The following is a 27,169-nucleotide window of genomic DNA, read 5'->3' on the forward strand; positions in this document are numbered from 1 at the left end:
TATCACTTCCACTGGAGCTCGGGTGGCTCTGTAAGCAGTTTGGGAGCTCGCCTCCTTCCTGGTTTCTGTCCCCACACCATAGATGTCTGCTCAGTGAGCTCCTGTGGCCATTTACTCTCTACCCTTCCCCTGAGCAGCCCCTCACAGTGAACATGGAAAGTTCACCTACTTTTCAGCCCACGTCCCCTACTTAAATCAACCCCTCTCCCCACTCTCCTCTCTGCAGGCTGGACCCAGAAGGGCTGTAAAAGTCCCAACCCTCCTCATAGGAGCGCAGAGTGGCCAGCACACAAGGAGCCATGGACAGCTTCATGGAGTCACTGAACAGACTGAAGGATGCCCATGAGAGGGAGGTCCTGGGTGAGTGGTCAGCAGAAAGGAAAATGCTCTTGGGGGTTCTGGGCAGCTTAGGGAGCTTCCAATGACCCCGTCTGGTACTCAGTAAGTCTGTTGGAGGACAGAATCCTGACCCAAGGACACAAGTTGCCAAGCATTCAGATGCCCAGTGTTGGCCCAGACTTGGTTCCGAGTACTTCCTCATCCAGAATATCTACACCCTATGGTGTATACCAGGAGAGGAAATATTTGGGGATCACCGTCAACACCTCATGACTACAAGCTGCATCCAGCCCCCAAGCATGTCCCTGCGGTGCCCTCTCAGAGGGCTGGCAGGCAGCTCTCGTACAACGGCTCCTCACCCAGAAGGAGAGGCTGCCCACTCTAGAGGCTCCTAAGGCCATCTGCTAAGATCCCCGCTGCTCAGGGTGCCCTCCGTCTACAGCACTGCAGTTCCAATTCAGTACTTGGAGGCCTTCCAGAAAGGGCCATCTGAAGGTCAAGGCAGCCAGACACTCCCCAAGCCTCAGGGAAGAAGCCAGTCTGTCCTTCTGGGAACCCCCAGGCCTACCCAGGCTGGGATCGGCCTCACTGGATCCCAAAGAGGAGTGTGTCAGCGAGAACTTGCTCAGAAAGCCAGTTGGTCGCACATCTAGTGTTATTGGAAATGTCCTAGAAGCATGGCCATACAAGCTAGGGTTGGTAGGGTTTCATCTTGACAGGGGAGGAGTCAGCACTGACCAAGAGGAGACCAGGCCACTCCCTAAAGAGGAGTGGACCTTTTTTGCCAATTGGTTTGGGCTGGCAGACAACCCTCGCCTACTTAAAGTTGGGTACACGGGAACTCAGGGTGGGGCAGAGGCTGCTGAACCCTGGGGGCAAAGAAGTTGCAGCCGCTGAGAGAGAAGATGGCCCCGCCCCGAGATCCCCGCCCTGAGATCCTGCTGCTTTGAAGACTGAGTAGAACCTAAGTAGAAGAGAAAGACAGGTGCCAGCCTTCCCATCCCATTCTAAGTAGACATTGGCAGGTCCAGAAGTTAGGAGCATATCTAGCTTCCCTTGCTTAACATTAGCGCTGCCCCATTAAAAAAAAAAAAAGTAGCCACTCTCTGCTCCTACCAAGTGGCCAGCCACTTCCAGGATAGAGTCCCAAGCCTCAGTTCAGGAAACCAGAACATCTGGGCAGCGGGTACAGATGGGATGTCCTCCCCACACGCTTACAAGGCAGATAGCAGGAGTCTGGAGAGGATCCCATGTGACAACCAGGGCAGGAGCTTCCCCTTCGTGCCTCAGCCCTACCCGCGCTGTGAAGAGGCTGGGCCTGATCTGCACCTCTCCATTCTCTCTGCCAGGCCTGCAGAACAAGCTTCTAGTACTGAACTCGGAGCGGTACCGGTGAGTCAGCCCAGCTGAGCCGGTGGAAGGGACAGTTGCTCCCACAGGCCATGGCCACCCACACTGCCCCCAAGGATCCAGGAGGCAGCACACACAGCATCCCAAATGAAGAAGGGAAGCAGTGTGGTAGGGAGAGGGGCAGGGAGTCTCTAGGCCAAGGTGACATACTACTTACATGCTAGAGCAGGAGTGGACCATGGGATGTCAGCCCCAAGGAGACCGACGGAGACCAAAGCACCCGTGACAGTATTTGTCGTGAGGTCCAACAGCCAGCCTCAGTTGCTGCTGGCTGGCCTGTAGTTCGCCTTCCTATGCCCCATCTCTGACTAAACCACTGGTTCTCAACCTCCCTAACGCTGTTATCCTTCAACACAGTTCCTCATGTTGTGCAGACCCCAATCCTAAAATTATTCTCATTTCTACTTCATCCCTGTAATTTTGATACTACTATGGAGCTGTGTTTTCCGATGGTCTTAGGTGACCCTTGTAAAAGGGTTATTTGACCCCCAAGGAGTCACGACCCACAGGATGAGAAACAATGGCCCAGAGCAGGGTCCCCGTATGCGCCATAGCTGAGGTAGCATGAAGGCAGCTCTATCCGCAAGGGTAGAACTGAGCCCCCTTTGAAGAGCCACACTCCAGGACAGGTCCCCACAAGGAGCTTCCAGGGAGGATCCTCCCAAACCCACACTACAGTAGGCATCAAGACCAGCAGCCCACCTCGGCTGTTTGCCACACAGGGATGCACGGAGAGTAGAGGAGCTCTTCGCCAAGAACCACCAGCTCCGGGAGCAACAGAAGGCACTGAAGGAGAACCTGAGGGTGCTGGAGAACAGGTAAGGCGGATCCTTCCGGAGCCAATGTGGGCGCTTTTAGCAAAGGCCAAGCCAGACAGACGTCTCCACTGCAGGGCTTCGCAGAACCGTTAAGAGAACCTGCTTTCCAAAATTCCTTCCCAATCATGGGATGCTAAGCCCCTGACAGGGGACAGGCCTAGGGGGACCATGGAACACAGCCGGGAAAGGCAGGATGTGTACTGGCAACCTGGCAGAAAGAACCAAACATCTGCCTCAGTGTGACTTCTGCCCCCAGGCTGCGGGCTGGCTTATGCGATCGCTGCATGGTCACCCAGGAGCTGGCCAAAAAGAAGCAGCTGGAACTAGAAAGTGCACACCTACAGAGCCTGCAGCACCTCTGCATCCTCAGTGAGTCACACCCACAGGCCAGGTACCCCAGGGACACTCTGGTTCCCAGACACACATGTGGGACGGGGCCCCCAGCGGCCTGTCTGTTCTCACGTCAGTTCCCGGGGCCAGGGCATTCCTGACTCTCCTGACTGACCTTCCTGGGGAGCCCTAGGGACAAGCTGGAGTGCCCACTTCACCCTTCCGCACACCTCAGACAGAGGTTTACCCAGCACCATGCCACACCCAGTATCATCATCTTCCCTCATGCTACGTATGTGCCAGGCTAGAGCAAGACGGACGAGGAGGGCGTCCCTGGTATTGTGGGAGTCCCTTGCCTCCATCCTCCAATGCCTCCAATCGCCGCCACTCTTTGCAGCCAATGAGATGAATGGACTGCGGGAGGAAAACAAGACCCTGAAGGAAGAAGTGAAGAGACTCCGGAGCCTGGGGTGAGTGGGGCAGGACCGGCCCAGTCTTCCTAGAACCCTGCCCCACAGAGTGGCGGCCTGCCTGCCTCGGAGGCTCCAGCTTCTGCATCATCCTCACCAGCCTTGTGTCCTCTCCAGAGACAAGGCTGCACTCCAGGCCTGGGAGGACACTTCGGAGCCCCCATCACCCAAGCCACTCCTTTCCCCTGGTAACCGGAAGGGCGCCACCGAGAACCCGCCAGGAGGCCCAGAGAAGGCTGAGGAAGAACCGCCAGGCGCAGGTCCACGGGGACAGTAGGCAAGCTGGGAGACTGGGTGCCTGGCTGACCCCACAGCTTCTCCCTAGCTCCCTCCCTGTCACTCTTCCCCCCACAGATAAGGTGCCGAGCCACAGGGCATCTCCAGTGGCCAGAATCTCCCCAGCTGCCAACCTGCCTGAGCCAAGGGCCCTGGACATGGTGAGGACATGGGTCCTAACCCCCCGCACCCCAACACTCACTGCCGTCCAGGCGAGCGAGCGGGCTGGCAGCCATAGTCCTGCTGTGCGCAAGGTGCTATGCGCCAGCTTCACACCCGGCAGGCCTGTCCCCGGGCCGCACGGGGATACTGAGCTTCATGTGAGGTGGGAGAGGCAACCCTGGGTGAGGTGCCCTGCCTGGCTGACCTGCCCACCCTGTACAGAGCCCTCAGTGCATCTCCAACCAACTGCACTCAACAGTAGCCGTGGTGCGGCCTGGCTCCCGGGCCTGCCCACCGGACTGTGGCATTGCCAATGGAACACCCCCGCCGCCATCCGCCAGAAGCGGCCCACCCAGCCCAACATATGAACGTGGCTTCCCTGTGGACAGGTGAGGCCCTTCCCACCACTGAGAGCAGCTCTCTGCTGGTGGCCCATAGTAGAGGACCAGCAGCCGGGGAAGTGCTGCTCAGTCCCCGAATTGACGTCTCGGGACACCCTGGTTGATTCGCAGTTCTCACATCTCCTGAGTGACCAGGCCGTGGTGGAGGCAGGACACTGGTATACACCTTGGCTGGGACACTCAGAAGGCCTATGTAAAGTCCAAGTCTCATTGCCCAGCAGAGCCAGTGGGGCTGTGGAAGATAGATGGGAGGGCCACTCTCGGTAGCTGGTACGCCACCCGTCCCCAAGATGTTCTAGTTCACATTCTGTGTCCGTGATAAACAAAAGCTCTGTCCAAAGTCAGCTTAAGGAAAGAAAGGGTTATTTCAGCTCACAGGCAGAGGTTCACCATTGAAATCATGGCAGAAACTCAAGCAGGAACTTGAAGACAGGCCTGCTTGCTATTATTCTCTGAGTGTTACCTCTATCAGAGAACTCACTGCCAAGGAAGTACAGCCAGCAGACACCGTGGAGGAGGATGCTTGCTAGCTGGCTCTTACACTAGCGTTCAGCCAGCCCTCTTATACAGCCAAGGAGCATTTGCCCAGGGGATGGTGCCACCCACCCTGGACTGAGCTCTCCTACATCAGTTAATGATTAAAACAATCCCCCACACATCAGCCAATCAGATCTGGGCAGCCCTCTCAACTGAGACTGTCTTCTCAGGTGACATTAGGTTGTGTCAAGTTGACAGCTAAACCTAACTAAGGCACAGGAGAAGACAGAGGACCCAGTGTGCAGGCTCTGGGTCCTCTGTAGCCAAATTTGCCACCTTCTATACGTAGCGGCCTCCAGAACGAGGGCATGAGAACCTGCCCTCTCTCCCATGGCCATATGACCTCAGGTGGTTTGCTTGACCATCCATGAAGTGACCTGCCTATTGTCCTCCCTCTGGGAGCTCACTTAGCCAGTCACTGCTGGCCAAGGGCCAGTATCATCACTCTTCTCTTCCCTAGCTTCCTGCGGGCCTGCCAGCCGTCAGCCATAGCCTACGAGACCCTGAAGCGCTCCCTTCAGACGGATCGCCTCTGCCTCCTGAACCGCCACCTGCACAGCCCCCACAGCAGCCCCCTGGCTCCTGCTACAGCTGCCAATAGCCCCCTGCCCCAGGGCCTGAAGACTAGAGAGGCCGAGGCATGGGAGCCTGGTGCCTCGGTGGGCATACAGGACCCACGGCTGGAAGGAGTATTGCTGCTGCTGATCCAGCAACAGCTGCGGGCACGGGCAGGCAGTGCCAGCTTGAGGGTCCCATCGGCACAAGAAGACGCGTCACCTTCCCCACCAGCTGGCTCAGATTCTGAGAGTGAGACCCCCAGGACAGCTCTAAGCACACAGGCCCAGCCTGATGGGTGGCATCCTCAGTCCGAAGGCCAATGTAGCCCCACAGGGAAGGAGGAGACACATGTGACCACTCAGGACTGCCCCCCAGACAAGCCTCTGGACCTGTCTGACCGGGGAAGGTGTAGGGACGTCCCCAGATCCACTGGTCAACCTTTGCCACTCAGCATCTCAGTTGTCCGCACTCACAGCCCCAAGCTGCCCACCTTGTTCAGACCTGTACCTCGTAGCCCCCATACTCCCAGCACCACACAGAGCAGAGCTCAAGAGCCTGAAGAACACCCAGCTCCCCAGGTAAGGGTCCCAGCCCTGTGCTCACCCTCTATGCCCCCCCCCCCCGCACTGCAGGACAGCATTTACACCTCCTTGGGCTGCCTTCTCTCTCCCGCATCAGTTGGTACAGCGTGGCTTCCCTGTTCACATGAGGAAGGAAAGGATGCACACCTACTACCGCCTGAAGATGGAGTTGTCTCATCTTCACACACACACACACACACACACACAGAGAGAGAGAGAGAGAGGGAGGGAGAGAGAGAGAGGGGGAGGGAGAGAGAGAGAGGGGGAGGGAGAGAGAGAGAGAGACTCAAACTATTAATTCACCTCTCCCAGGACACCTCACACCCCCTCCCAGGGATCCATGCCAGCCTGGCCTCTCCTGGAAGGACAGCGGAGGAGGCTGGAGGAAGGCCCAGACCAGTACCCCACCTGCAGAGATCTGACCCGGATGGGACCACAGGTAAAGTCAGCACTCAGAACGAGTGCAGAGGGAAGGGAGGTGAGTGGCCGCCTGCTGGACTCCAGTTGGGTCTCTCCCACTGTGGATAGAGGCTCTGAGGCCCAGAAGACATGGCTCTATCCATTTTGAGGGAGGGAGGACACCAACCCACAGGGCTGTACCTAGCAGGTAGGCCTGGGTTCAGATCTCCAACAAGAGACCCGGGGCATGTCACCAATCCCTCCATGTTCTCATCTGAAGAGTTATTTTCCTCCTCCTGGGGCTGCATGCCCAAGGCCACCAGCCTGGCTGATCCCAATTGTGTCTTTCAGAGTCCAGCAAGCTCAGGGCACAGAGGCCAGAGTTGGAGCAACTGGAAGAGTCAGACACCAAGGTGAGTCCTCAGCCACTCATTCAATGTGGCCCTGGCAGATGCCCAGGCAGGAGAGGGGGTGTTCATTGTCCTGAGAGTGTCTCCTTCTGCCCAGGTGGGCCTGACCTCTGAGGCCAGTGCAGAGCCAAGCATGCCGGGACAGGGACACGCTGGGGACCACCAAGGAGGATCACAACAGAAGAGGAGGCGGACCTCAGATCTTCAGGACAAAGGTACCCTCCTCCTGCAAAGGCAAACAGAGCAAGGTATGCGGTAGGAATCCCTCCTAGACACTTGGTGCATGGCCTCTGGGGACCAGCTAAACCCTGAGGCTCCCTAGCAAAGGCCTCTGTGAAACCTGACCAAATGACCTCCCGGAAGTACTTCTGGGCCTTAACTTCCTTCTCTCAAAAGGACCGACACCAGAGCTCCATAAAACTTGAGTGGGACAAAAGTGGAGATTATCAGGGCTGGGGAGCTTTCTCAGCTAGTAGAGGGCTTGTCTAGCATGCACGAGGCCCTGGTTTCTATCCCCAAAACACACACACACACACACACCACACACACCACACACACATCTCCCACAGGGGACAATATTCAATATTTGGAGGTTTTTTTTTTTTTTTTTTTGCTTTGAGACAGCAAAGTTAAGTAGCCCTAACTGACCCAGAATTTACTCTGTGGGCCAGAGAGGCCTCCGGCTCTGCCTCCTGTCTCTGTCTCCTGAGTGCTGGGATTAAAAGCATGTACAACTACACCCAACCGCATCGAACGATGTAAATCACATTGTCATCTTCAGCTATATAGCAAGTTCAAGGCCAGCCTATGCTATTATGAGCCCATGTCTAAAAAAAAAGGGAAGACAAAACAAAGACCAGGACTGAGGTCATTTGTTACTGTCCCCCCCCCCCGAAAGCAGCACCTTGAGACTCACATCCTCGGACCCTCGGCACACCTTTTGGTAGCCACATCCCCCAGCCCTGTTTTCCTTGGGGTTAGGGTTGCTCACGTGTTTGCCCAGGGCGGTGCCTTTGAGCTCAGCTTTCCGAGATATGATAGCAGGCATCTCAGCCTGGTCCCGAGCTTGAGAATCAGGACACTTCCTGCTCCAAAGCACAATGGTGAGTCTTTGAACACCTAAGCTAATATGCATGTGGCCTGTGTTTGCCCAGGCTACAGCTGAGCAGGCTGGGGCCACCACAATAAGCCATTGTTACCGGAAAGGGACTGACCGCAGCCTGTGTTTGCTCCGAGTGGAGGCCAGGGTGCCTGTGTCATTTCCAAGCACTTCCTGCTGTGTGAACATGAGTGGGGTGTGGTCCACGGGGTTAACCCAGTGTGTCACCTCTCACACGGAGCAAGCCAGCCCCCCCTTATCCTCCCAGGTAGAACTGGGCAAGGGTCGGACGGCTGGCACCGGGTTCCCTGTGAGTGGCACTCCTCACTGCCTGGTGGTCAGCGAGAACAGACGCACAGTCTTGTAAGCGCCATGGTCCTTTTTACCTGGCAGGGCGTCCACACGGCCCAGCATTATCCTGAGACATGCAGAATGGGAGGCGTATATGTAGTCGTCTCTGCCTTGGGTCTACAACCCCGCCTGGCAAATAGAATTGACACTGCCTGACAGGTGGGGGAACTCAGGCTTGATGAGTTCGTTAGCCCAAAGCCACAGTCTCCTGCATAGACCCAGCATCTCAGAAGGTCCTGGGTGTGACGTGCCCGGAACCAGATGCCCCTCCGTTGCACTCTGTGTCAGTGAGAGAGACTATGGGGTCAGGCTCTGTGAGAGGAATGGCCCTTTTGCCATTCTCTTCTTCTCCCCCTCCACCCCCCGCCCCATGCTCCAGCCATTCAACATCTTCTTAGGAACAAGAGTGGCCAACTGACTTCACCAAGTAGAGCTTTCCTGAGCCTAGAAGTTGAAAGCCAGAGAAACATCTAGGGAGCACATTTAAGACCTCTTCTAACTTCGTATTTTCCACAGCCCCCAAGAAACCATCTCAAGGGAAGAAGAAACCGAAGGAATCTCTGACTCCAGCAGATGGCCCCCAGAGCCCGAGGGACATGGAGGATTCCAGCCCCTCCCCAATTAACAACTGCCAGGAGTCCTAACCCATCAGACTGAGGGACACTTGCCCAGAGGTGGCTTTCTGTCACAGACTATCGCTTGCACAAGTCAAACCACCCAACCTGAAGATAGCCTGTAACAGTCAATGCGGCCCGGGTTCTTCCTACTTCCAGAGGGGCTGGTGAGCCACACCCCCATCACAGGTCTCTGGACAGCTCCTCCTCCTCCCAAACCGTAGGAAGATGGCGCAACACCTGGAGGCAGGGCAGGGAATGGGAGGAGCTTCGGTACAGCTCCACCCCCTGCTTTTTCTAGGAAACGCCCCCACCTCCAGGTGCAAATGGGGGTCATCTACCCTGCCGACTTTTCCAGCCAGGAAGGAAGCTTCGGGCAGCGGTCTCAGGCGCCCCCTTGTGGAGTCTGAGCAAATGCAGCCAGCAAAGTGGAAAAAGGCGAGGGTGCCTAGTTAGATGTGACCTCCGCAGAGCTCAGGGAAGAATGTGAATGGCATTATATATGCAGCTGGCAGGGCTGAGGCGTTAACCCCTTTATGCAGGTGACCCAGGACTAACTGGATCCAAGTGCACGAAGGCAGAGCAAAAGTAGCACTGGGTTCTGAAGAGCCGCTGCACACTAACAACACTGTGTTGGTGAGGCTGGTGTGTCAGAGTCTTTGCGTTTGATCAGTCCTGAGCCACTGGGTCATGGGGGGGGGGTATTGAAGAGACTCGGGGGAACCTGCGCGTATGAAGTTGAAAAGCTTCCACTTCCAGAACACAGACAGACATCTGTGGGCAAAGGGGTAAAAGCACGGAGGCAGGGTCCAGTGTGGGAAGAGAAAAGAAAGGGAGAAGAGGTCTTGGGGAGGTCAAGGAAGGTGACATCTAAAACCTAAATTAGGATTTTGAGGGATGAATAGGAGTGTGCCAAGTAGACAAAGTTCCTAGCATGATTTTCGTTTGTTTGGGGGTGATTATTTGTTGTTGTTTTGAGACAGGGTTTCTCTGTGTGGCTTTGTAAACCAGGCTGGCCTCAAACTCACAAATTTTGCCTGCCTCTGCCTCCCGAGTGCTAGGATTAAAGGCGTGCACCACCACCACCCAGCCCTAGCATGCTTTTATGAGTATTAGATGCCTGCTGAGAGGTCCGAGTGAAGGCCAAGCAGAACTCCCTTGATTATAACTGAGGAAGGCCCGAGCTGGCCAAGCCACATAGAAGGAACGACAGCTTAAAAGAGGTGCTGTAGAGTAAGGTTTCAACTGTAAGTCTGAAACCTCTGGAACGGGAGAAGCTGTCACTGGGGCTGGGTGGGGCCTGCCACCTGAGAGGCCAGAAGGACTAAGTTCCAAGGGATATCCGAGGGGAAGGGTGTGCATGTGTGCATTCGTAGGTGTGTGTGTGTGTTCAAACAGTTGTTACAGGTTTCTTGAGTTTTTTTTTTTTTTTTCCAAAATTAAATAAAACGCAAGCTGTATGCTCTACTCTAAGCTCCTGGAGTTTGTTCTGTGAGGGAACACACCACAACACCACACCCAGGAAGTAGCCAAATTCCTGCCTAAATGCCCCTCAAACCCCACAGTGCCTGCCAGCATTGGGGTCCAGCTCTAGGGCTAGGCCCACATCCATGGCACCCTGTTGAGGACACACATCTTTGCCATCTCCATTTGACAGTGGCTTCTGTTGGCCATTAGTTTGTTGTCCCTTTCCCATTGAGGATTGTGCACGTTGGCATCAAGGAGCCGGAGCCACCACACCACAGGTGTTGGAAACCAGCAGTCTGCTGACCCCGCCCCCTGACGAGGGGCGAGACCCCCCCATGGCCATGTCATCCCAATATCACTCATTATGGAGCTGCGTAGGGGACTCAGTTTCCCTTTTAAAGCAAGTGTGCCCCCTCTTTCTCTTTCTTCCTCCCTTTTGCTCTCTCTCTCTCTCTCTCCTGCTTTTGGCTGGCCACCAGCTACCCCCCTCTTCTTCTCTTCCCGTCTCTCTCTCTCTCTCTTCTGTTCCTGGAGCCTCTGTGTCTCTTCCCTTCCCCCTCACTCCCCTTTCTAAATAAACTCCTCATTTAAGCTCTATCTGCCTGGCGTGTTATTCCCTCCACCTCCGCCCTGGTCACCCTCACCGGCTATGCAACCTGCTGTGCTCTCCTACGTGGTCCCTTACCTTGGGACCCCACTCACTTGGGACCCTCACCCGGGACCACCCCCACCCCTTCTCCAGATTTTATTCCTATAACTGTAACAGAAGAACAACAACAGGCCCAACACTACAGTGTCTCACTCACCCCTGCCAAAGCAACTTAGGCGCACAAGTACATCATTGTTACTGGGGACCAAAACCCAGGTGAGTCACCCCATGGTCACTGGCATTAGTGGGGGCTAACAGCAGCCTGAGCGTCAAGGGTACCACACCCAGGTCATCAGACTCCATGACCCCTTCGGTGTTTAGTCCTACCCTCTGACGGAAATGACTATCTCTGGGGAGGCCCACCACACACTTGGACTAAGCCCTGTATTCTACTAGAAGAGACAACTGCCCACCTTACCACTGATTACTGGCAGAGGCCAGCTTGGAAAAGGCGAGGAAGAAGAGGAGAGGGCAGGGTAAGGGTGAGCGTACTTATGCGGGGATGAAAGAGGCAGACTGCCAAGGAGTGGAGGGGGTGGCGTCAGAAGGATCAGCCTGCCGGAACCTTGAAAGCAGGGAGGGAACTTGCAGTAAGGCCTCCTGTGGGTCATGGCACTGACAGATTCTCCTCCAAGCAAAGAAGCCACTTCCCAGGGTTCCCTGTCCCTCAACAACTCCACCCCAGCACCGGAGGCAGCAGCCACAGGACCCGAGAGCAGGCAATGGCCAGAGACCGGAACATAGGCTGGGAGCTGGAAAGAGCCTATGGTGGCAGGATGTAAGGGGGCTTCAACAGCCTCTCTACACTGAGGACGGACATACACTCACAGCACACAGCCAAAAAACGTCTGCAGACTCAAGCCCTGGCCTTTGACGACCGAGCGCCATGCAGACTCAAGGCCACATCAGTGCCGAAACTTAGGCAACCCAAGAAGGTGCCAGCTGTCCTCAGACCATAGACGGGTCTCTTCTGCAGACAGTGGGGCGATCGGGTGGGCCCGCTGGCTGGCACAGCCCGGAAGCTGTGGGCTCTGGTGGCTCCAAGGGTGGATGCCCAACCCAGAGGAACCTGTGAGCCTGGAGGGCAAGTGGCCAGGCCTGGCTCACATCCCGAGTCCGCGGCCCATAATGACCATTCTCTGCAGCTTGCCCCGCACACTGCGTCTGGACAAGAGAATAAGACACTGGCGCCTTGCACCCACCGACCTTGCGGTCCCGTGGCGCCCCCAAACCTACAACTGACTGATGATGACCACCTCTAGGACCCGGGGGAGCGCCGGAGCACGGTACAGCTCGCTAGCCAATGGAAGGGCTCAGCGAAGCTTCATTTGCATGTAGGTGCGTTGCGGCCAATGGGCAGGGACAGTGGAACTATATTTGCATATGGACGCGCCCGGGCCAATGGGAGGGGGTGACGGAGTGACATTTGCATGCAGGCGCGCCGTGGCCAATGGGCAGCAGCGCGGCGGCGCGGCGCGGCGGCGCACTCGAGCATGGCCGCGGCCGCGGCGGGAGGAGCCCCGGGTCCGGCCCCCGGCCCCGCCAGGCCCGCGCCGGCCGCCCGGAACCCGCCGGCCGTGCCGCGGAGGCGCGGGGACTCCCGGCGCCGCCAGGCCGCTCTCTTCTTCCTCAATAACATCTCCCTGGACGGACGGCCCCCGAGCCTGGGTCCTGGCGGGGAGAAGCCCCCGCCGCCGCCACCACCGCCCACCGAGGCCCGCGAGCCGCCCGCGCCGCCGCCCGCTCCACCCGGAGGCCTCCCGGGGCTGCCAGCCAGGCCCGCGCCCCAGGGCCTACTCAGCCCCACGACGGCGCCCGCCGGCCTCAGCCTGGATGGGCAGCGCCAGAGGTGAGTGGGCTGGGCGGGGCGAGCTGCTGCACACTGGGGTCCGGGGTGGCCTGGAGGCCTAGCCAGCACGCCCGGTGTGTGACCTGTGAGCTCGGCAGCACGGGGCACAAGAGTTCCGGTTAGTCATAGGCTCGGCAGACCTGGACATGGTTGGGGTGAGGTGGATCCATTCACCAGCACACAGGTTTGGTCACCTGGCATCCATCGGCTAGCATTCAGAGGTCTGGTGAGTCTAGGACAGGACATAAGGGTCAGGGTGGCCTGAGCCCGCCAGCCCAGTACTTCAGGGTCCATCACCCCAGCATGCGTGAGTCAGAGCGCATTGTAGACCTATCTGCCCTTGACTTGGGCTGAGATGACCTGGCGGCATCAGTCCCGAATACAGGGGACAAGTTTGGGGTTAACTGGAGCCTTGTCAGCCTCCGTCGCAAAAAGGAGATTTGCGTGTCCTGAAGCTTATCAGCCTCCAGGTACAGGGAATAGTTCCATTTAAGCCGTCAGCTCCTGGATATGGGGTCAGTTCCCTCAGCCTAACTGACTTTAGACACGCTATCAGTATCCTAAGCACTGGGAGTCACAAACAATTTTTACACACGTGCTGTGTGTCAACCTTGGGTTGTGGGCCAGGGTCCCTTCTCAGCCTTGTATACCTGGCCAGACCTTTCTCCTCCCATCCCACAGCTGCTGGACTCAGGACTGTCACACTGCACCCTGCACTTCTTCCCCTGCCTGGGTCATTTCTAGGGACCCCTCAGCCTAACCCCAGGCAGCTCTTCTTGCTAACCACTGCCCCACCCCCACCCCCGACTGTGCCCAAGTCCCAGTATCCACAGTCACCAGGCACTGTATGGGTCTCAGCCTCCTCAGTCCCCTCTGACTGTCTCAGTCTTCGCCTAAAAAGTGACAGTTGGAGGCCGCTCTGGCCGCTATGGTCCCTCCTGGGCAGGCCCCCCTACTGTAGGGCAAACTCCTGCCGGGTAGCTCCCAGGTGTGGGGAGCTCGGTTAGCATGGGTAAGCTATAGACTCACAGTGATGAGATGCCTCCCATGGCTGTGATGGGGAAAAGTTTTCTGACATAGGACCCTGCATCACATGTCTGTGTGGCCAGGAGGATCTGAACTTTCTGTGGTCAGCACCTGAGCCTGCAGGTTGTACCTAGGCCCTGCGTCTCCACGGGGGACAGGATTCAGTTTGTCCCAGAGTGTTAGCTGGACCCCTTGTGAAGAGCAGGACTGAGATGAGTGTGAAGTCTGCGTGGGTGAGGCACGCTTCGCTAGCTCTTCCTAGTTCTGCTTTTTGCTTCATTCTGATAGCCTCAGTACCGCCCACAGCTACAACTACCTATGGCCGACGTCTTTTCCTCGGGCTTCCAAGCTCTTAGCACTGCCCTAGAGTTGTTATCCTTCCTCTCATGGGCACAGGCCCTTGGGAAGAGACTGTCTACCCTCTCTCAGCTCCCATTCTGTGGCCAGGAGAGACAGTAGTGGGTGGCTAGTTAAAGGGGGCTACTGGCTCCCAGATTTAGTGCCCTGATCTGTTGGGGGGGTTGTTTTTTATTTTATGTACATTGGTGTTCTGTCTGCGTGAGAATGTCAGATCCTCTGGAACTGGAGTTACAGATGGTTGTCTGTTTTAATACACAAACACCTAGAGTTCCTGAAGGCTGTGTCACAATGAGTGCAGACCAGCTTTCTGCCCTCCAAAAGCTCTGTGACCTTGAGTGCCTAATGGGTCTCTTGGGACCTCAGTCTCCCCCTCTGCAATGGGCTGACATGAATCAAGACTTTCTCCTTGAGATCACATGATCTAAGAACTCAGGAAAGGGACAGCTGTTACAACTTGGGGCTCCTGACAGTGCTTCTGACTAGTGACAGGGTCACCACAGATTTTCCCCACGGTGCTTTTGGCAATTTTTATTATTATTTTTTTTTTTTTTTTTTTTTTTTTACTGCATGCCTGAGAGTAAGCGCATCTGTAGAATCTATGGTCAGGTTTGAATCGCGCATCCCAGCTACCTCACCCACTGCTGCCTTCTGCCCAGAAAGCCTATCTGCACCTCCAGAGCCATGGTGACAAAGGACAGGAACCTGGTAGCTCTCAACAGCAGCGCTTTCTTCCTGTAGCTCTGGATGGCAGGCACTGGGAGCCAGGCTGCAGCCTGGGGTGCCCTGCGGATCATGCTGTGTGGTTTCATTGCCTTTCCTCCACCTGCGTCCTCACAGACTTTTCCTGACCTCCTTTTGCCTTGGCCCCTTCTTAGACTGTCTCTAGACAAGGCCCTCACAAATGCTAGGCTTTTGATGGATCTTTTGGGGAACCACTTCAACTCACAACATCCCATAGTATCTGCCACAGAAATGAGGGGAAGTGAAAGTCCCCACAGACAAATGACTTAGCAGATTGCAGCCTAAGGCACCCACTATTGGAGGGCTGGGCATAGCCTGGAGGCAGGAGGCTGTGCCCTGCTTTGATCTGGAAGAGGAACCTAGGCCAGCCCCAACTGCCACTTACCATCTGCACATTAGTCTGTGCCCAGCATCTGCTCACTGTGGGGCAGGGGGCTCAGCTAAACCACTGGAGTAGTCAGATCTCTAGGACAAGCCAGGCACCTGCCCCCGCCCTGAGGCCCCACTCTGTCTGTGAGGCTGCTATGTCATGGAGTGCTGGCACCAGGCACCTTTGCTTTGCCTAAGACTCAGGAGGCTGTGATGCTGCTCAGGCAGGGGACTGGAGCCCGGAGCACCTGATGAGTGTGACAGCTGCCACCTGTGCTCCCTTAGCAGTGGAGGCTCCTGGGCCCTGAGCTCGCTGCAAGTACTGTCTGGGCCCCTCGCTGGGGCTCCTGAGTCTGCCCCAAGCCTGCATACACCATTTACTCTCCTTGGATCCCTAATGGGAACAGAAACTCAGCCACAGGGAGGTGGCCCTGCCTAGACCTCTCGCCACCACATGCCAGAAGCTGGTTTTAAGGTCTATAGTCAGGCTCCAGGTACTGGGAAAGAGCAGCGGTGGACTCCCCTGGCAGCAAGGCTGCTAAGGGGTAGTTCTGAGCTGAGTTAAGTTGCCAGAACTGATAAATGTGTAAGGCCCCTCAGCAGCCTCCCTCTCTCTCCTGACCCCTGACCTCTTCTTCCCAGGTCACATGCCATGCCACCATGCACATGGAGCTAGTGTAGACACTGTCCTGTGTGCGCTGAGCCCGGGTATGCTCAACTTGGGCTTACCCAGTTGCCTGGGCAGCAGTATCAGCAGTGACACAAAGTTCAGATTCTGCAGTGTCCTTGTATACTTGTCCACTTTAGCCGTTTTCACGTTGAGGTGCCCGGCGTATGTGAACATGGAATCTGAGTGTGCAGCTCCCTGTGTATGTTTGTGCACCCATACCATACATGGCCACTGTTCACTCCACAGAACAGCCCCTAGGTTTTCTCAACCCTCCTCAGCCATCCCCTGACCAAGACACCTTTTGTCGCATAGGGTGTCATACCTGAGTGTCATATACACAGACATCCCACATGTGTGCCCTTCTGCAGACCAGCACAGCTGTTACTCCCAGTGGGGCGTGACCCTGTCCCGTTTACTGAGCACAGGCTCTGCACTAGGAAAACTTGGCTCATCCTCGGAGTAGCTGAGCTGTTGGCATGGGCCTCTACTCCTCTCTGGCCAGCCAGCTGTTTGATTTCAGACAAGTTGAATGGCTCTGTACCGTAGTGTCCCTACCTGAAACTGAGTAAGAGTAGTGCCTCCCTGGTACAGTTCTGAGGATTGGATTTACAAATAACATGCTTATGAGGGAGGAGAAAGCCACAGGGAACAAGATGTTGGACCAAACGGGAACGTTTCAGGAGCTCCTGAGGGAGCACACCGTCCCTAGAGAGACCGTAAAGTGGCTGTCCCACACTGCCTCTGTGGACTTGCAAATTGAGATCCCAGGGCCATGATCAGTCATCTGGCCTTGCCTGGATAATTACCTCAGGGAATGCCACGCCAGACAGGTGGCCCTGAGGGCCTCAGAACCCAGACTCTTCCCTCAGGCTCCCATTCTGCTCCACATCAGGCCAGCTGCTTTCCTCTGCTCCAGACTGTGCATCCAGCCCTTGGCTAGTCCTCTCTAGGCAGATTCTGCCCCCTAACACCCAACACACTGTGAGCACGCATATGGCACCTTGCTAGCCAGTAAGGTTGTCTGAGCCTGCCCTTCTGACTGGTCCCGATCCCTCCTGTTCCAGGCCCCCTCTGCAGGTGTCTTGTTCCCACCACAGACACGGCTGATAGCTGCAGGTCCCTCAGGAGGTGGCACCAGAGGTACCAAGTGCTTTAGTCAGTTCACTCTTTTTCCGGTTCTGGTTGGGTTTCTGCAAAGTCCTGTGGCTCTTGTCATTTAAGATGTAAGTGGAGACCCATGCACTTGGATCACTGTGACGGTCTTGGAGCCTACCAGGACCTGAACTGAAACACCATTTGTGTAACCTTGGGCAGACTGGCCTCTATGCCACCGGTACTTGAGTGTCACGGGCTCTGAAGTGTTGGTGTGAGGTAGTGGCTGTATCTCCTGCCTCAGTGACAAGCATGGGCAGGGGCGTGGCTTGGGGATCGGCGTGGCCCTATCTGGCAGGCAGGTACCTGACCATGCCATACCTCATGTAAACCAGCTATCCTGCTGGAAGGGAACTCAGGTAACGATGCTACAGGGACAGTATGGGCCTGGCACCCACCAGATGCACCTCCGCACTTCATGCTTAGTAAATGGTTGCTGCCAAAATGTCAGGCATCATCCACAGACCTGTGTGCAGTAAGCACACAGCAGTCCTGCACAGTGCCCTGAGAGCTCCTTCTTGCAAATGGAGTCCACAGCCACTCCACAGCCCGTGCAGATAGTGGGCTGATAAATTATGTGTATGGTGTCTTATCTGCATGTCTGTCTGTGTACCATATGTGTGCTTAGTATCCACAGAGGTCAGAATAGAGGGTTGGATCCCTTAGAACTGGAGTAACAGGTGATACTGAATCTGAGTCTTCTGGAATAGCAACCAGAGTTCTTAACCACTGAGCCTTCTCTTCAGCCCCAAACAAGACTTTCTGTTTTTTAAAACAGGTTTTCTTTCAAACAACAGATTTTATTTCTCACGTTCTAGAATCCAGAGGCCCAGGAAGGTATGGCAGGCTCCCTTTGAGGCCTCTCCATTGTCCTGCCTTGTCATCATATGGTCCATCCTCTGTGTGTCTGCGCCCCAATCTTAAGGACACCAAAAGGGCCACCCAGTTAATCTCTTTAAAACCATATCTTAAAGCTCAGTCCTGTCCTGAAGTCCCAGGTTAACATATGAATTTGGAGGGGACATAATTCCACTAGCATCCCAGTGTGAAGAGCCTGTTAGGGGACATGCTCGGATCGCAAGTGCCAATACTAAAGTCCCAAGAGCTCTTACTTTCACAAGTTTCTAGTAACAAGCTGAAGCACACTACTCTGTGTGGTACTAGCAGCTTGCCCATACGACCCTTCCTCTCCACATCTCTATGCCTGATGTGCAGGTTTTCCTTGTCCATAAGGATAGGCATTTCTGAGCTGCGAGCACCTTGGACCGTTTGACTGACCCGGGTATTTGGACCTTTGGCACATCAGAGGTTCATTCTGCACTGGGAATCCCTCTGTGCCCAGCCAGCCACAGAACCCTGAAGGAAGCTGTAGAGAGGTTCTGGTCTTGAGTCACTTGTTAGCATTCCTGCCTGGGGCCCCTGGCTCAGTGCCAGCCTGGGGCTTTCCTCTCCAGGTTCCTAGAAAGCCTTGGATGTCAGGCTCACCTCATCTCTGTGTGTTTGATATGCCTTTGGCTGCTGGCCTTCAACACCCTTGGAAGCTTCTTAACTCTGAAGTAGCCACTTTGTGCCCATTGCCACCACAGTACCACACCACCCCAAGCAGTAACTCCACCACCATCAACATCGCCAATCCCATCCACACCATCTCCTGCAGTACCTTCTGGAGGTCCAGGAGGAAAAGAACATCCTAGATCCCAGAGCAGCTCCTGGGAGGGAAGCAAGCGTGCGTCTCTGACTTGAATAGCAATAGCAGCCTAAGCAGGGGCTTATACTGTATTCCTGGCATGGGCCACAACTCAGACAGCTTACTGTGCTGTTGGGGGCCTGGTACAAGCCGGACTCTGAGAGATGGGCCTGTTGGAACCACCATGCATGAGATGCTCCCACAGAGGGGAGTCTGGCAACCTTGTGTCAGGGAACAGGGTCCCCCACGTACAAGTGTTGGTTCACAGGTTCTTGAAGCCTGCAGCCTCATGATAGCCCTGCCCTGCATATTCCCATGCTAGTTCAGTTCTCTTCAGGGGTCCTGGCTGCAAAGATCCTGGAGTCTGTAGTGCTGGCTCTTCTGAGGCCATGATGTCTTCCCACAGGAGACGAGTCACATCTCAGCGCTGTTCCCTCGAATTTCTGGAAGATGCAGTGGGGTGTGCCTCGGTGCAGAGGTATGCACCCCACATGCCCCTACTCCAAGGCCCTGAGTTCCAACGGCCTCTGACCCCTGAGGCCACAAGAAAGGCAAGAACGACCTGCTTTTTACCTTACAGAACCAAGCACGCCTCTGGGTCACCAAGACACAAAGGCCTGAAGAAAACCCACTTCATCAAGAGCATGCGGCAGTATGATACAAAGAACAGCAGGTAAGAGCACAAGGGGCAGGGCCTGGGGCGGGGCCTGGCCTGGGGCGGGGCCTGGCCTGGGGCGGGGCTGCCCACGGTGCTCCCCACCCCAGAAGTGCTCAGGATAAGAGGAGTGCTGTATTGGCAGGGGCGGCTGTGGGGCATACACAGGGTAAAGCGTGGCTACACTTGGGAGCACATAGGAGAAAATCACACTGGGGACACACAGGTATATCAGGGGACATTTGGAAGCTGGACTGAAACTGGTAGTTGGCTCCCAAAACAGTGCTGGGCTGGGCTCTGGACCGGTGCAGGCAGGGCTTTGGCTGTGTCCCTCGGTGCCACACTACAGGCACTCTGACCCTCTCTAGGAGCCAGAACCTCTTTCCTCCGTAGGTCACCCTGGTAAGTATCTGCAGGGAATGTTGCTACAGGACTGGCCAAGGTGGCTCTCTGCAGATCCTGAGCTCCAAGACTGCCTGCAGCCTTGGGTCCTAAGCCCCTGGATAACTGAGCTCTGTGTTAGATCTGGGTGCTCTCTAGAGCATTGGGCCTTGCCTGATGCTAATGAGCTTTGGCCTCACCTTCCCGCGCCCTGACTTTGTGCAAATGAAGTCTGCCCTTTCCTGGGTGACCTGTGTCCCCAGGAAACATGAAGTCTCTGACCCTGTGTGTTCCAGGGTCAAGGGAGATCTACCCAGCAGCCCTATGGTACTCCTAAGGCTCTGCCCCCTGGGAACGGAGAGTTGCTTACTTACTAAGCAGCTCGGGGAATCGGCCATGTGCAAAGATGCCAGGCCTGGCTTCCTAAATCCCAGGCCCCACTGTGGCTCTGTCAGTTCCCATCACCCAAGTGTGGGCAGGACAGAATTAAGGCCCTGCTCTGACCTGGGCTTCCCACAGGATCGTGCTCATCTGTGCCAAGCGGTCCCTGTGTGCGGCCTTCTCAGTCCTGCCCTATGGAGAAGGCCTCCGGATCAGGTAAGGGCCCGTGCCATATACACTGATGAGCCTGGTCCTGGGCTCTGAGTGCAGCAACAGCACAGCCCATCACTGAGTATGGGCTGGGCCCTTAGGCTCATTGGGTATCGGCATGCCATCTTCCACCGTAGCCCATGAGCTTACATTTCAGGTTCCTATTCCCTGGGGGCCATAGGTTCTGATTAAACTATGTATAGGTTGGCTGAGATATTTCTGTCCCTCCCCAGATATGCTCTTAAAACCTTGTGACCAACCCAGGCAGTTATGTCCTGAGTGTAATTCAGGGAAGAAGGAAGCAGCTGTTGGGGCGGGGCAGTGTTGTATGTGACCCCACAGAACAATAAATAGTCAACACAGAGAAACCTGTCCAGAGTGGGTGGTAGCCAGTTCTCAGGGCCCTGGGCCAGCTGCTGAGCTGTATGACCGCAGAGGAAGGGTTAGAGGCACCCAGGGAAGCAGATCTGAGCCCAAGCACAGGTGAGTGTTCAGGGATGTTCCAGAATGGTGGCTTTCTGTTGCTTTGACAGATGACATCTGTCTGGGGCAGGAGTGAGACAGACGACCTTCAGCTTAAACCTGTCTTGACCTCCAAGGTCATGCCCATCTACATCTCTTCCTGTGCTGGGGTTCTGTGTGAGGATGAGCAGACAAGGTTGCCACACATTCATCGTGGGCCAGGCATCCACCCGCTGATTGCAGGAAGAGGGACTACAGCCTCTCTTCTTCTCTCCTTATCATTACAGTGACCTGAGGGTGGACAGCCAGAAGCAGAGGCACCCATCCGGCGGCGTTTCTGTTTCTTCCGAGATGGTCTTTGAGTTGGAAGGCGTTGAGCTGGGAGCAGACGGAAAGGCAAGAGCCCTGTGGCCGGCCAGTGGCCATCATAGTTAGCTAGACAGGGGCCTCACACATTAATCTAAGACACAGTATTGGGGACAACGCACTCATCTATCACTAGCTGGCCCATGCCACCCCGAGAAAAGGCCTAAGAATACACCATACATGGCTATTGCTAACTGTAGGTGACCCAACTGTCTCCCTCTGGGCTGTCCACACCTAGCCCTGCTTCTGAACCAGTAGGCCAAGGCCAAGGGTCTTCCAAAATGGGGAGACTTGCACAGCTGCAGGCCCCAGGGATGGAAACGAGCACCCTGCCGTAAGAGCACCTGCCCCAGTGGACAGCAGCCAGCAGCATGGCCCTCAGGCTCCTTGCTGGTGTGGAGGGAAGCAGAATTTGGTTGCAGTTTCTGACCTAGGGAAGCAAGACTGACCTCTCATGTAATTGCCTTTCCAGGTCGTGTCTTATGCAAAGTTCCTGTACCCTACTAATGCCCTGGTGACACACAAGAGTGACAGTCATGGCTTGCTGCCCCAGCCTCGGTCCAGCGTCCCCCGGGTTCCACCAGGTTCAAGACACAAAGCTGTGCCTACCAAGTCAACACCAGCTGGCGCAGAACTAGGTAGTCCAGGTGCTTCACCATGGCACCAGGGAGGCAGCAGCACTGGCTGGGCTAGGGACAGTGATGGACAGACAGCAGTATGAGCCACATCTGCACTGAGGCTTCCAGAGGAAAGGATCGGTGTGGGAAGGGGTCGCTGTCCGGGTGTCACTTGTACCCAAGCCCTGGCCCTCACCTGGAGTCCCTCTCCAACCTGGGAGCTATGGTGTGATGCTTCCCCCTTGGGCATGGTGGGTAAGTGGTGGCATGGGTTCTGACCAGGATCTAGGGTGTCAATAGCTGCCTCTGCTTACAGGGAACGATGTGGGAGATGCAGTAGAATACAACCCCAACCTCTTGGATGACCCACAGTGGCCATGTGGGAAGCACAAGCGGGTGCTTATCTTTGCTTCGTACATGGTGAGTTCCGCAGCCCTACACTGTTCAGGGTTCGGGGAATAAACTGAGTGAGCAGGCTTCAGCATCCAGAAGCATGAAACAGCCATTTCAGGGTAGGGTGCCTTGTCCCCATCCAGCACCAGCAGGTGGGACAGGGCCATAGATAAGGGCCAGGCTGGACAGGCTTCTGGGGTCAGCTCTGGATGCCTGGGCCTGTGTCTACAGAGGACAGACAAGCTGAGCCATTTTATCCTCAGAAGTACAGGTACCTCTCTGAAGTTCCACATACGCAGTCTGTAAACCCAGGCCGCAGGGCATCCACTCTGAAGGCACGTCTAGGCTCCACCCACCTCTACTTCTGTTATAGACCACGGTTATAGAGTATGTGAAGCCTGCAGACCTCAAAAAGGACATGAATGAGACCTTCAGGGAGAAGTTCCCTCATATCAAACTGACACTGAGCAAAATTAGGAGGTAAGAGAGGGCCAGGCAGATGCCCCTACCCAGCCATATAACCTGGCCCTGGGCTTTCTCCTTGGAGAACATAGTGTCTTTTCTGACAGCCCACAACACGTGGCCTAGCCATGGAAGGGTGGCTGATGCTTCGTCATAGCTTCATGACCATAGATTTGCCCCGGGGACATGGCCCCCATCCCACCCACAGTTTAAAGCGGGAGATGCGAAGCCTGTCTCAGGAGTGCAGCCTGGAACCTGTGACCGTGTCCATGGCCTACGTGTACTTTGAGAAGCTCGTGCTGCAGGGCAAGCTCAACAAACAGAACCGTAAACTGTGTGCCGGTGCCTGCGTTCTGCTGGCTGCCAAGATCAGCAGTGACCTCCGCAAGGGCGAAGTCAAGCAGCTCATTGATGTGAGTGTGGAGGTGTGCACGGGCACCCCACGAGCACCCGCGCCGGGCATTGAACCGCAGGTGGGGGCCGCAGACGGGGCTAACCTGCTGACCCTTTACTTCCTTCACTGCAGAAGCTGGAGGAACGGTTCCGGTTTAACAGACGAGATCTCATTGGATTTGAGTTCACGGTGCTTGTGGCCCTGGAACTGGCCCTGTACCTCCCTGAGAACCAAGTGTTACCTCACTACAGACGCCTCACCCAGCAGTTGTAGCCTGGAGTAGTGCACCTGCAGGAAGGCTGCCTGGTAGGAAGGCAGGTAGCTTGGCTAGAACACTAGTGTCCTGTCCCTGCTCCAATACTGCACTTGCCCCTCACAGCCCAAGGTGACTGTTGGTTTCCTAGGAGACACTGCTTCCATTCAGAAGTGCACCACACCTCACAGCACTTGTGAGAATTTCCTGGCGGAAATGAACAGTGTGGGGTTTGGCTTGCTCTTGGAGTGCCTGAGACCAGCCTGGTTTACACTGTGATGGATCCTGAGGTCCAGCCCTTGAAACCTACCACAGCTAAGAGGTTCCCGTGAGGGACAAGTGTCCACACCTAATGTGCTAGGATTGCCAGCCAGGCTTGTTTCTGGAAATGGCTGTGTAGACCCTGCCTCCACCCTAACAGCCGTTGTCGTCAAGGTAGAGGGGAAGGCAGATGTTGACCCACTCTGCTTTTGCTTACTCTTTGGACCTTGTTGTGCATCTGTCACATATACAGCAAGGCTTGGCCAACCCCACACCTGACAGAAACTTCCCTGCAGCACTGGGCTTTTGAGACAACTGCTGACTTGAGGCTCTCAACTTTCCTAAGCAATACTGCGATGGAGAAAAAGCATTGCAATTTGGGATTTGGTCCCAGAAGCTGGTCCAGTAAGGTCCACTGGTGTAACTCTGTAACCACACCTGATCTTCAGGCAAGAAGGCACTGACCCTGTCACCTCAAACAGCAGCGTAGACGCCATTGAGGTTAACATGCCTACGTATCCGCTGTGCCATTGCCCTTTTGCTTTCTCATGACAACCAGTCACTAGCCTGGGCTCCACAGCCTCACCGATCCCCAGCCATGCTCATGTCCCTCAGGCCTGTACTAGCCAACCACCTAGGACCATAGCATCTGTAATAGCTTGAGCGTAAGGGAACCCTGCAAAACAGTGACAAATCTGTCTTTTATATTGACCATGCTTATACTGGTGTAAGCAAATCCATACCCCTACAGCATCTTGGGTGCCAGACAACGGTCCTGCAAACATGTCATCTTCAAGGTGGCTCCCTCATTTAGTTTAGTTTAAGATCAACTTCCTAGGCATTGCTCCAACTTACAGGCTATCCTTGGAGGACACCTAGGCAGCTTCCTCTAGGTGTATAGTTAAGTGTTAAAGCTGGTAGACAGCACTAACTTAAGCTTATATATTTATGTTGTAAGGTTTATTATTTACCAAGCTTGTCTGCTAGTCTTCCCTCCCAGTCGTCTTTAGTGACGCCAAGAGCTGCTGCTGTATGATGCCAAGCTGCTGGAACAAAACCAACCTTAAACCAAATGGCAGGCTAAACCCAGAAATCGGAGCTGTACCCATGGCGTCCAGCTGGACTGTGACCCAATGCCACAGACCCGGTGCTGCACCCTTAGCACCCAACAGTAGGCACCAATGTTTGAAAGGGTATCTGACCTCAGAATGTCATGTGTGTCCCGTGGGTTTTCCATGGATGGTGTTAAAATGTTTTTGTTAAAGTAAAACTTGGTTTTGCAACATACTCCCTAGTTTGTCTCCTTTCAGATGAATGTGCTGCCCATGTTCAGCCCTGCCCACATGCTAAAAGCAGACAACTAACATTGGTAATGTCTCACTTTTATTTATGACAAATATTCTCCCATCTCTTCTGGTCAGAAGTTCCTAACAGTGGAAGAAAAATAATATTAAATAAAAGCCATAACTCTTGGACACTTCCAGGCCACTCAACCCCAATGTGATTCCCCACACCACCACCACACACTTACTTTGAGACAATTCCATCAGCCTTAGCCAATCGGAGAATAGAATCGTCTGACTCCCCCTTAAAGTTAAAAAGAAATCCCTGAGTATCCCCATAGGGTTCCCAGCTCAGCAGGTCAGAGCACGCACTAGCCATACCCAAATCTGCACCCACACCAAGGAGATAGAGCGAGCTCGAACAAGGAAGAAAACCAACCACCTAAGTCTTCCTAGAGCAAGCCTCCATGGTCTGAGAGGCCTAAGGCGGCAAAGAGCAAACCTGTCCTGTCGATCATTTCTTCCCGAGGAAGGGACACCACCATCACAGCACAAATGTGAACAGTACCGAAAGACGAGTCTACGTGATAAAACAAACTCACCATCCTGCGAATGGCCCCGCAGATGGCATAGGTCTTAAACTGGCCATTAAACCGGCCCGTGGACCTGTCGACCTGTACAGGGAGGAAAGATTAGGAGATTCGACGCCACCCCACACTTTAGCTCTAGCCTGGGTATTAGGAAACACCAACGCGCGAAGCCAGGCATTGAGACCTAGCTGGGCCTCCTTCCCACCCCCGGAACAAGCCTCGCCGTCGGGTTCCCAGCTCACCTCGGCCACATTCATCTGGATGGACGCGTGGTCCTTGGCACCAATGATGCGGTTGCTCGCGGAGCTGATGGGAGAAAGCAGTGCGTGTGGTGGGCCGCGAAAGGAAAACGTGGGTGAAAAGGAGGAGCGCGGGCGCGGCAGACCCTTACCATTTCCGCGGCACGTACAGGTCCACGAACTCGCCGGCGTCGTTCTGCATGTCGAGACCGCGCCTGCGGGATCATCGCGCGGGCCATGAGGTCGGCCGGGCCCGCACTCGAGACTGCGAGCCCAGCAGACCTATTCCCGAGCGCCCGGGCCACCGGCCCGCGACCTCCCCGCCCGGCCCGGCCCCGCTCGCGCCCACAGCCCGCCGCGTGCTCTACCTGCTCTCTAGGCCAGCGGAGCGCAGAAAGGAAGCGGCTCGTCCCCAGGCAGCTCTATTGGACGGGAGGGGCGGTGCGTTAGTGAATGCTTCCGGGTCACGCCGCTCGTATCCACCGCCCCGGAGGCCGGCTTGGGTGTCTTTTTTCCGCTTCCGGTGCAAAGAAGCTCCGGCTCTTCCGCACAAAGCTCGGGCCCTGGGGCCTGGCTCCACCCCCTCCAAGGCGTGGTTCCGCCTCAGGCCCCGCCCTCAGCGCTCTCCCAGCCCCGCCCCTCCCAGCTCCGGCTGCTTCTCCACCTGCTGCAGCTGATGCTTTGCCGGGCGCGGCGGCCGTGGCGTCCTGCGAGGACGCGCCCGGGATCCGGAGGACGTCGGAGGAAGCCGGGCGCCTGCTGGAACGCCGACACCCAGACCTGCGCCTGGGAGTCGGCTCCCGGGCAGCCGCCGCCAGCCTCGGAGTGGAACGGCCGAGCTGGCCGAGGGAGGCGGGGACGGGCGGGTGTCGCAGGGCTGCGACCCAGCTGCAGCGCCTCGGTCGGAGCTGCCGAGGCCTGCGAGGCGTCGGGACGGGAAGCCCAATGCTTGAGGTAGGGGAAACTGAGGTCGGGACAAATGAGCGGCGCCGCAGGCCCTACGCTGCACTTTCACTCTCTTGGAGGACCCCACCCGCGAGCTTCCCTGCCTGGCATCCACCCAGGCTCCGGCCCTCTCCCCAGGCTCTGCCCACTCCTGCTCGGTCAGCGCTGTGTTGTGAGCCTCTGGCCGGAGGGTGCACCCCTTCTAATCTCAGTACACTGTACAGTACACTGTTGCCACCCACATTCACCATAATGCGGTCAGCCCCCTGGTGAAGAGGCTACAAACCAGCCCCACACAAGACTCGGTCTACACTGTTGGCTTTCCTGCCACTACATTTCTTTACGTGGGGATCCACTTGTCTCGCCTGTTGTCTCTCTGGGACTGGCGCCTCAGGTGTGTATACCCGGTTAAATGATCTTGGGGAGGGTGAGCCCTCCCTGCCACGTGCACCCTCGGGGTGATCACCTTCCCAGGACAGTCATGAGGTCTGGTGAGACCGAAGCTGCCCCCTCCTCACACCTGGAAAAGCTAGTCACTGTGTCTGCAGTTAC

General features: G+C 55.8%; 3 protein-coding genes across 3 annotated transcripts; 2 read left to right on the forward strand and 1 right to left on the reverse strand.

Annotated features, from left to right (window-relative positions):
• Positions 1 to 266: 266 nt before the first annotated feature.
• Positions 267 to 9,428, forward strand: Rbbp8nl (RBBP8 N-terminal like). Its single transcript, XM_051185104.1, has 13 exons — positions 267 to 360; positions 1,689 to 1,731; positions 2,472 to 2,567; positions 2,824 to 2,936; positions 3,295 to 3,367; positions 3,485 to 3,627; positions 3,722 to 3,804; positions 4,028 to 4,194; positions 5,204 to 5,879; positions 6,195 to 6,321; positions 6,633 to 6,694; positions 6,789 to 6,906; positions 8,658 to 9,428. Exons 1-13 carry the CDS (start codon positions 300 to 302, stop codon positions 8,783 to 8,785), a joined length of 1,890 nt encoding a protein of 629 aa, XP_051041061.1. The 5' UTR covers positions 267 to 299; the 3' UTR covers positions 8,786 to 9,428.
• A 2,858-nt stretch (positions 9,429 to 12,286) lies between these two features.
• Positions 12,287 to 24,847, forward strand: Cables2 (Cdk5 and Abl enzyme substrate 2). Its single transcript, XM_051185118.1, has 10 exons — positions 12,287 to 12,720; positions 19,132 to 19,203; positions 19,306 to 19,398; positions 20,281 to 20,358; positions 21,102 to 21,210; positions 21,653 to 21,818; positions 22,114 to 22,217; positions 22,564 to 22,670; positions 22,861 to 23,065; positions 23,179 to 24,847. The coding sequence occupies exons 1-10, from the start codon at positions 12,302 to 12,304 to the stop codon at positions 23,317 to 23,319; spliced, it is 1,494 nt and encodes a 497-aa protein (XP_051041075.1). The 5' UTR covers positions 12,287 to 12,301; the 3' UTR covers positions 23,320 to 24,847.
• An 83-nt stretch (positions 24,848 to 24,930) lies between these two features.
• Rps21 (ribosomal protein S21) lies at positions 24,931 to 26,112 on the reverse strand. The gene is made up of 6 exons (XM_051185064.1): positions 26,041 to 26,112; positions 25,825 to 25,887; positions 25,676 to 25,739; positions 25,446 to 25,517; positions 25,092 to 25,147; positions 24,931 to 24,987 (listed from the first exon to the last, which is right to left on the reverse strand). Exons 2-6 carry the CDS (start codon positions 25,872 to 25,874, stop codon positions 24,978 to 24,980), a joined length of 252 nt encoding a protein of 83 aa, XP_051041021.1. The 5' UTR covers positions 25,875 to 25,887; positions 26,041 to 26,112; the 3' UTR covers positions 24,931 to 24,977.
• Between the last annotated feature and the right edge of the window lie 1,057 nt (positions 26,113 to 27,169).

The sequence above is a fragment of the Phodopus roborovskii genome, unplaced genomic scaffold (genome assembly GCF_943737965.1).
Source record: "Phodopus roborovskii unplaced genomic scaffold, PHOROB, whole genome shotgun sequence".
NCBI lineage: Eukaryota > Metazoa > Chordata > Mammalia > Rodentia > Cricetidae > Phodopus > Phodopus roborovskii.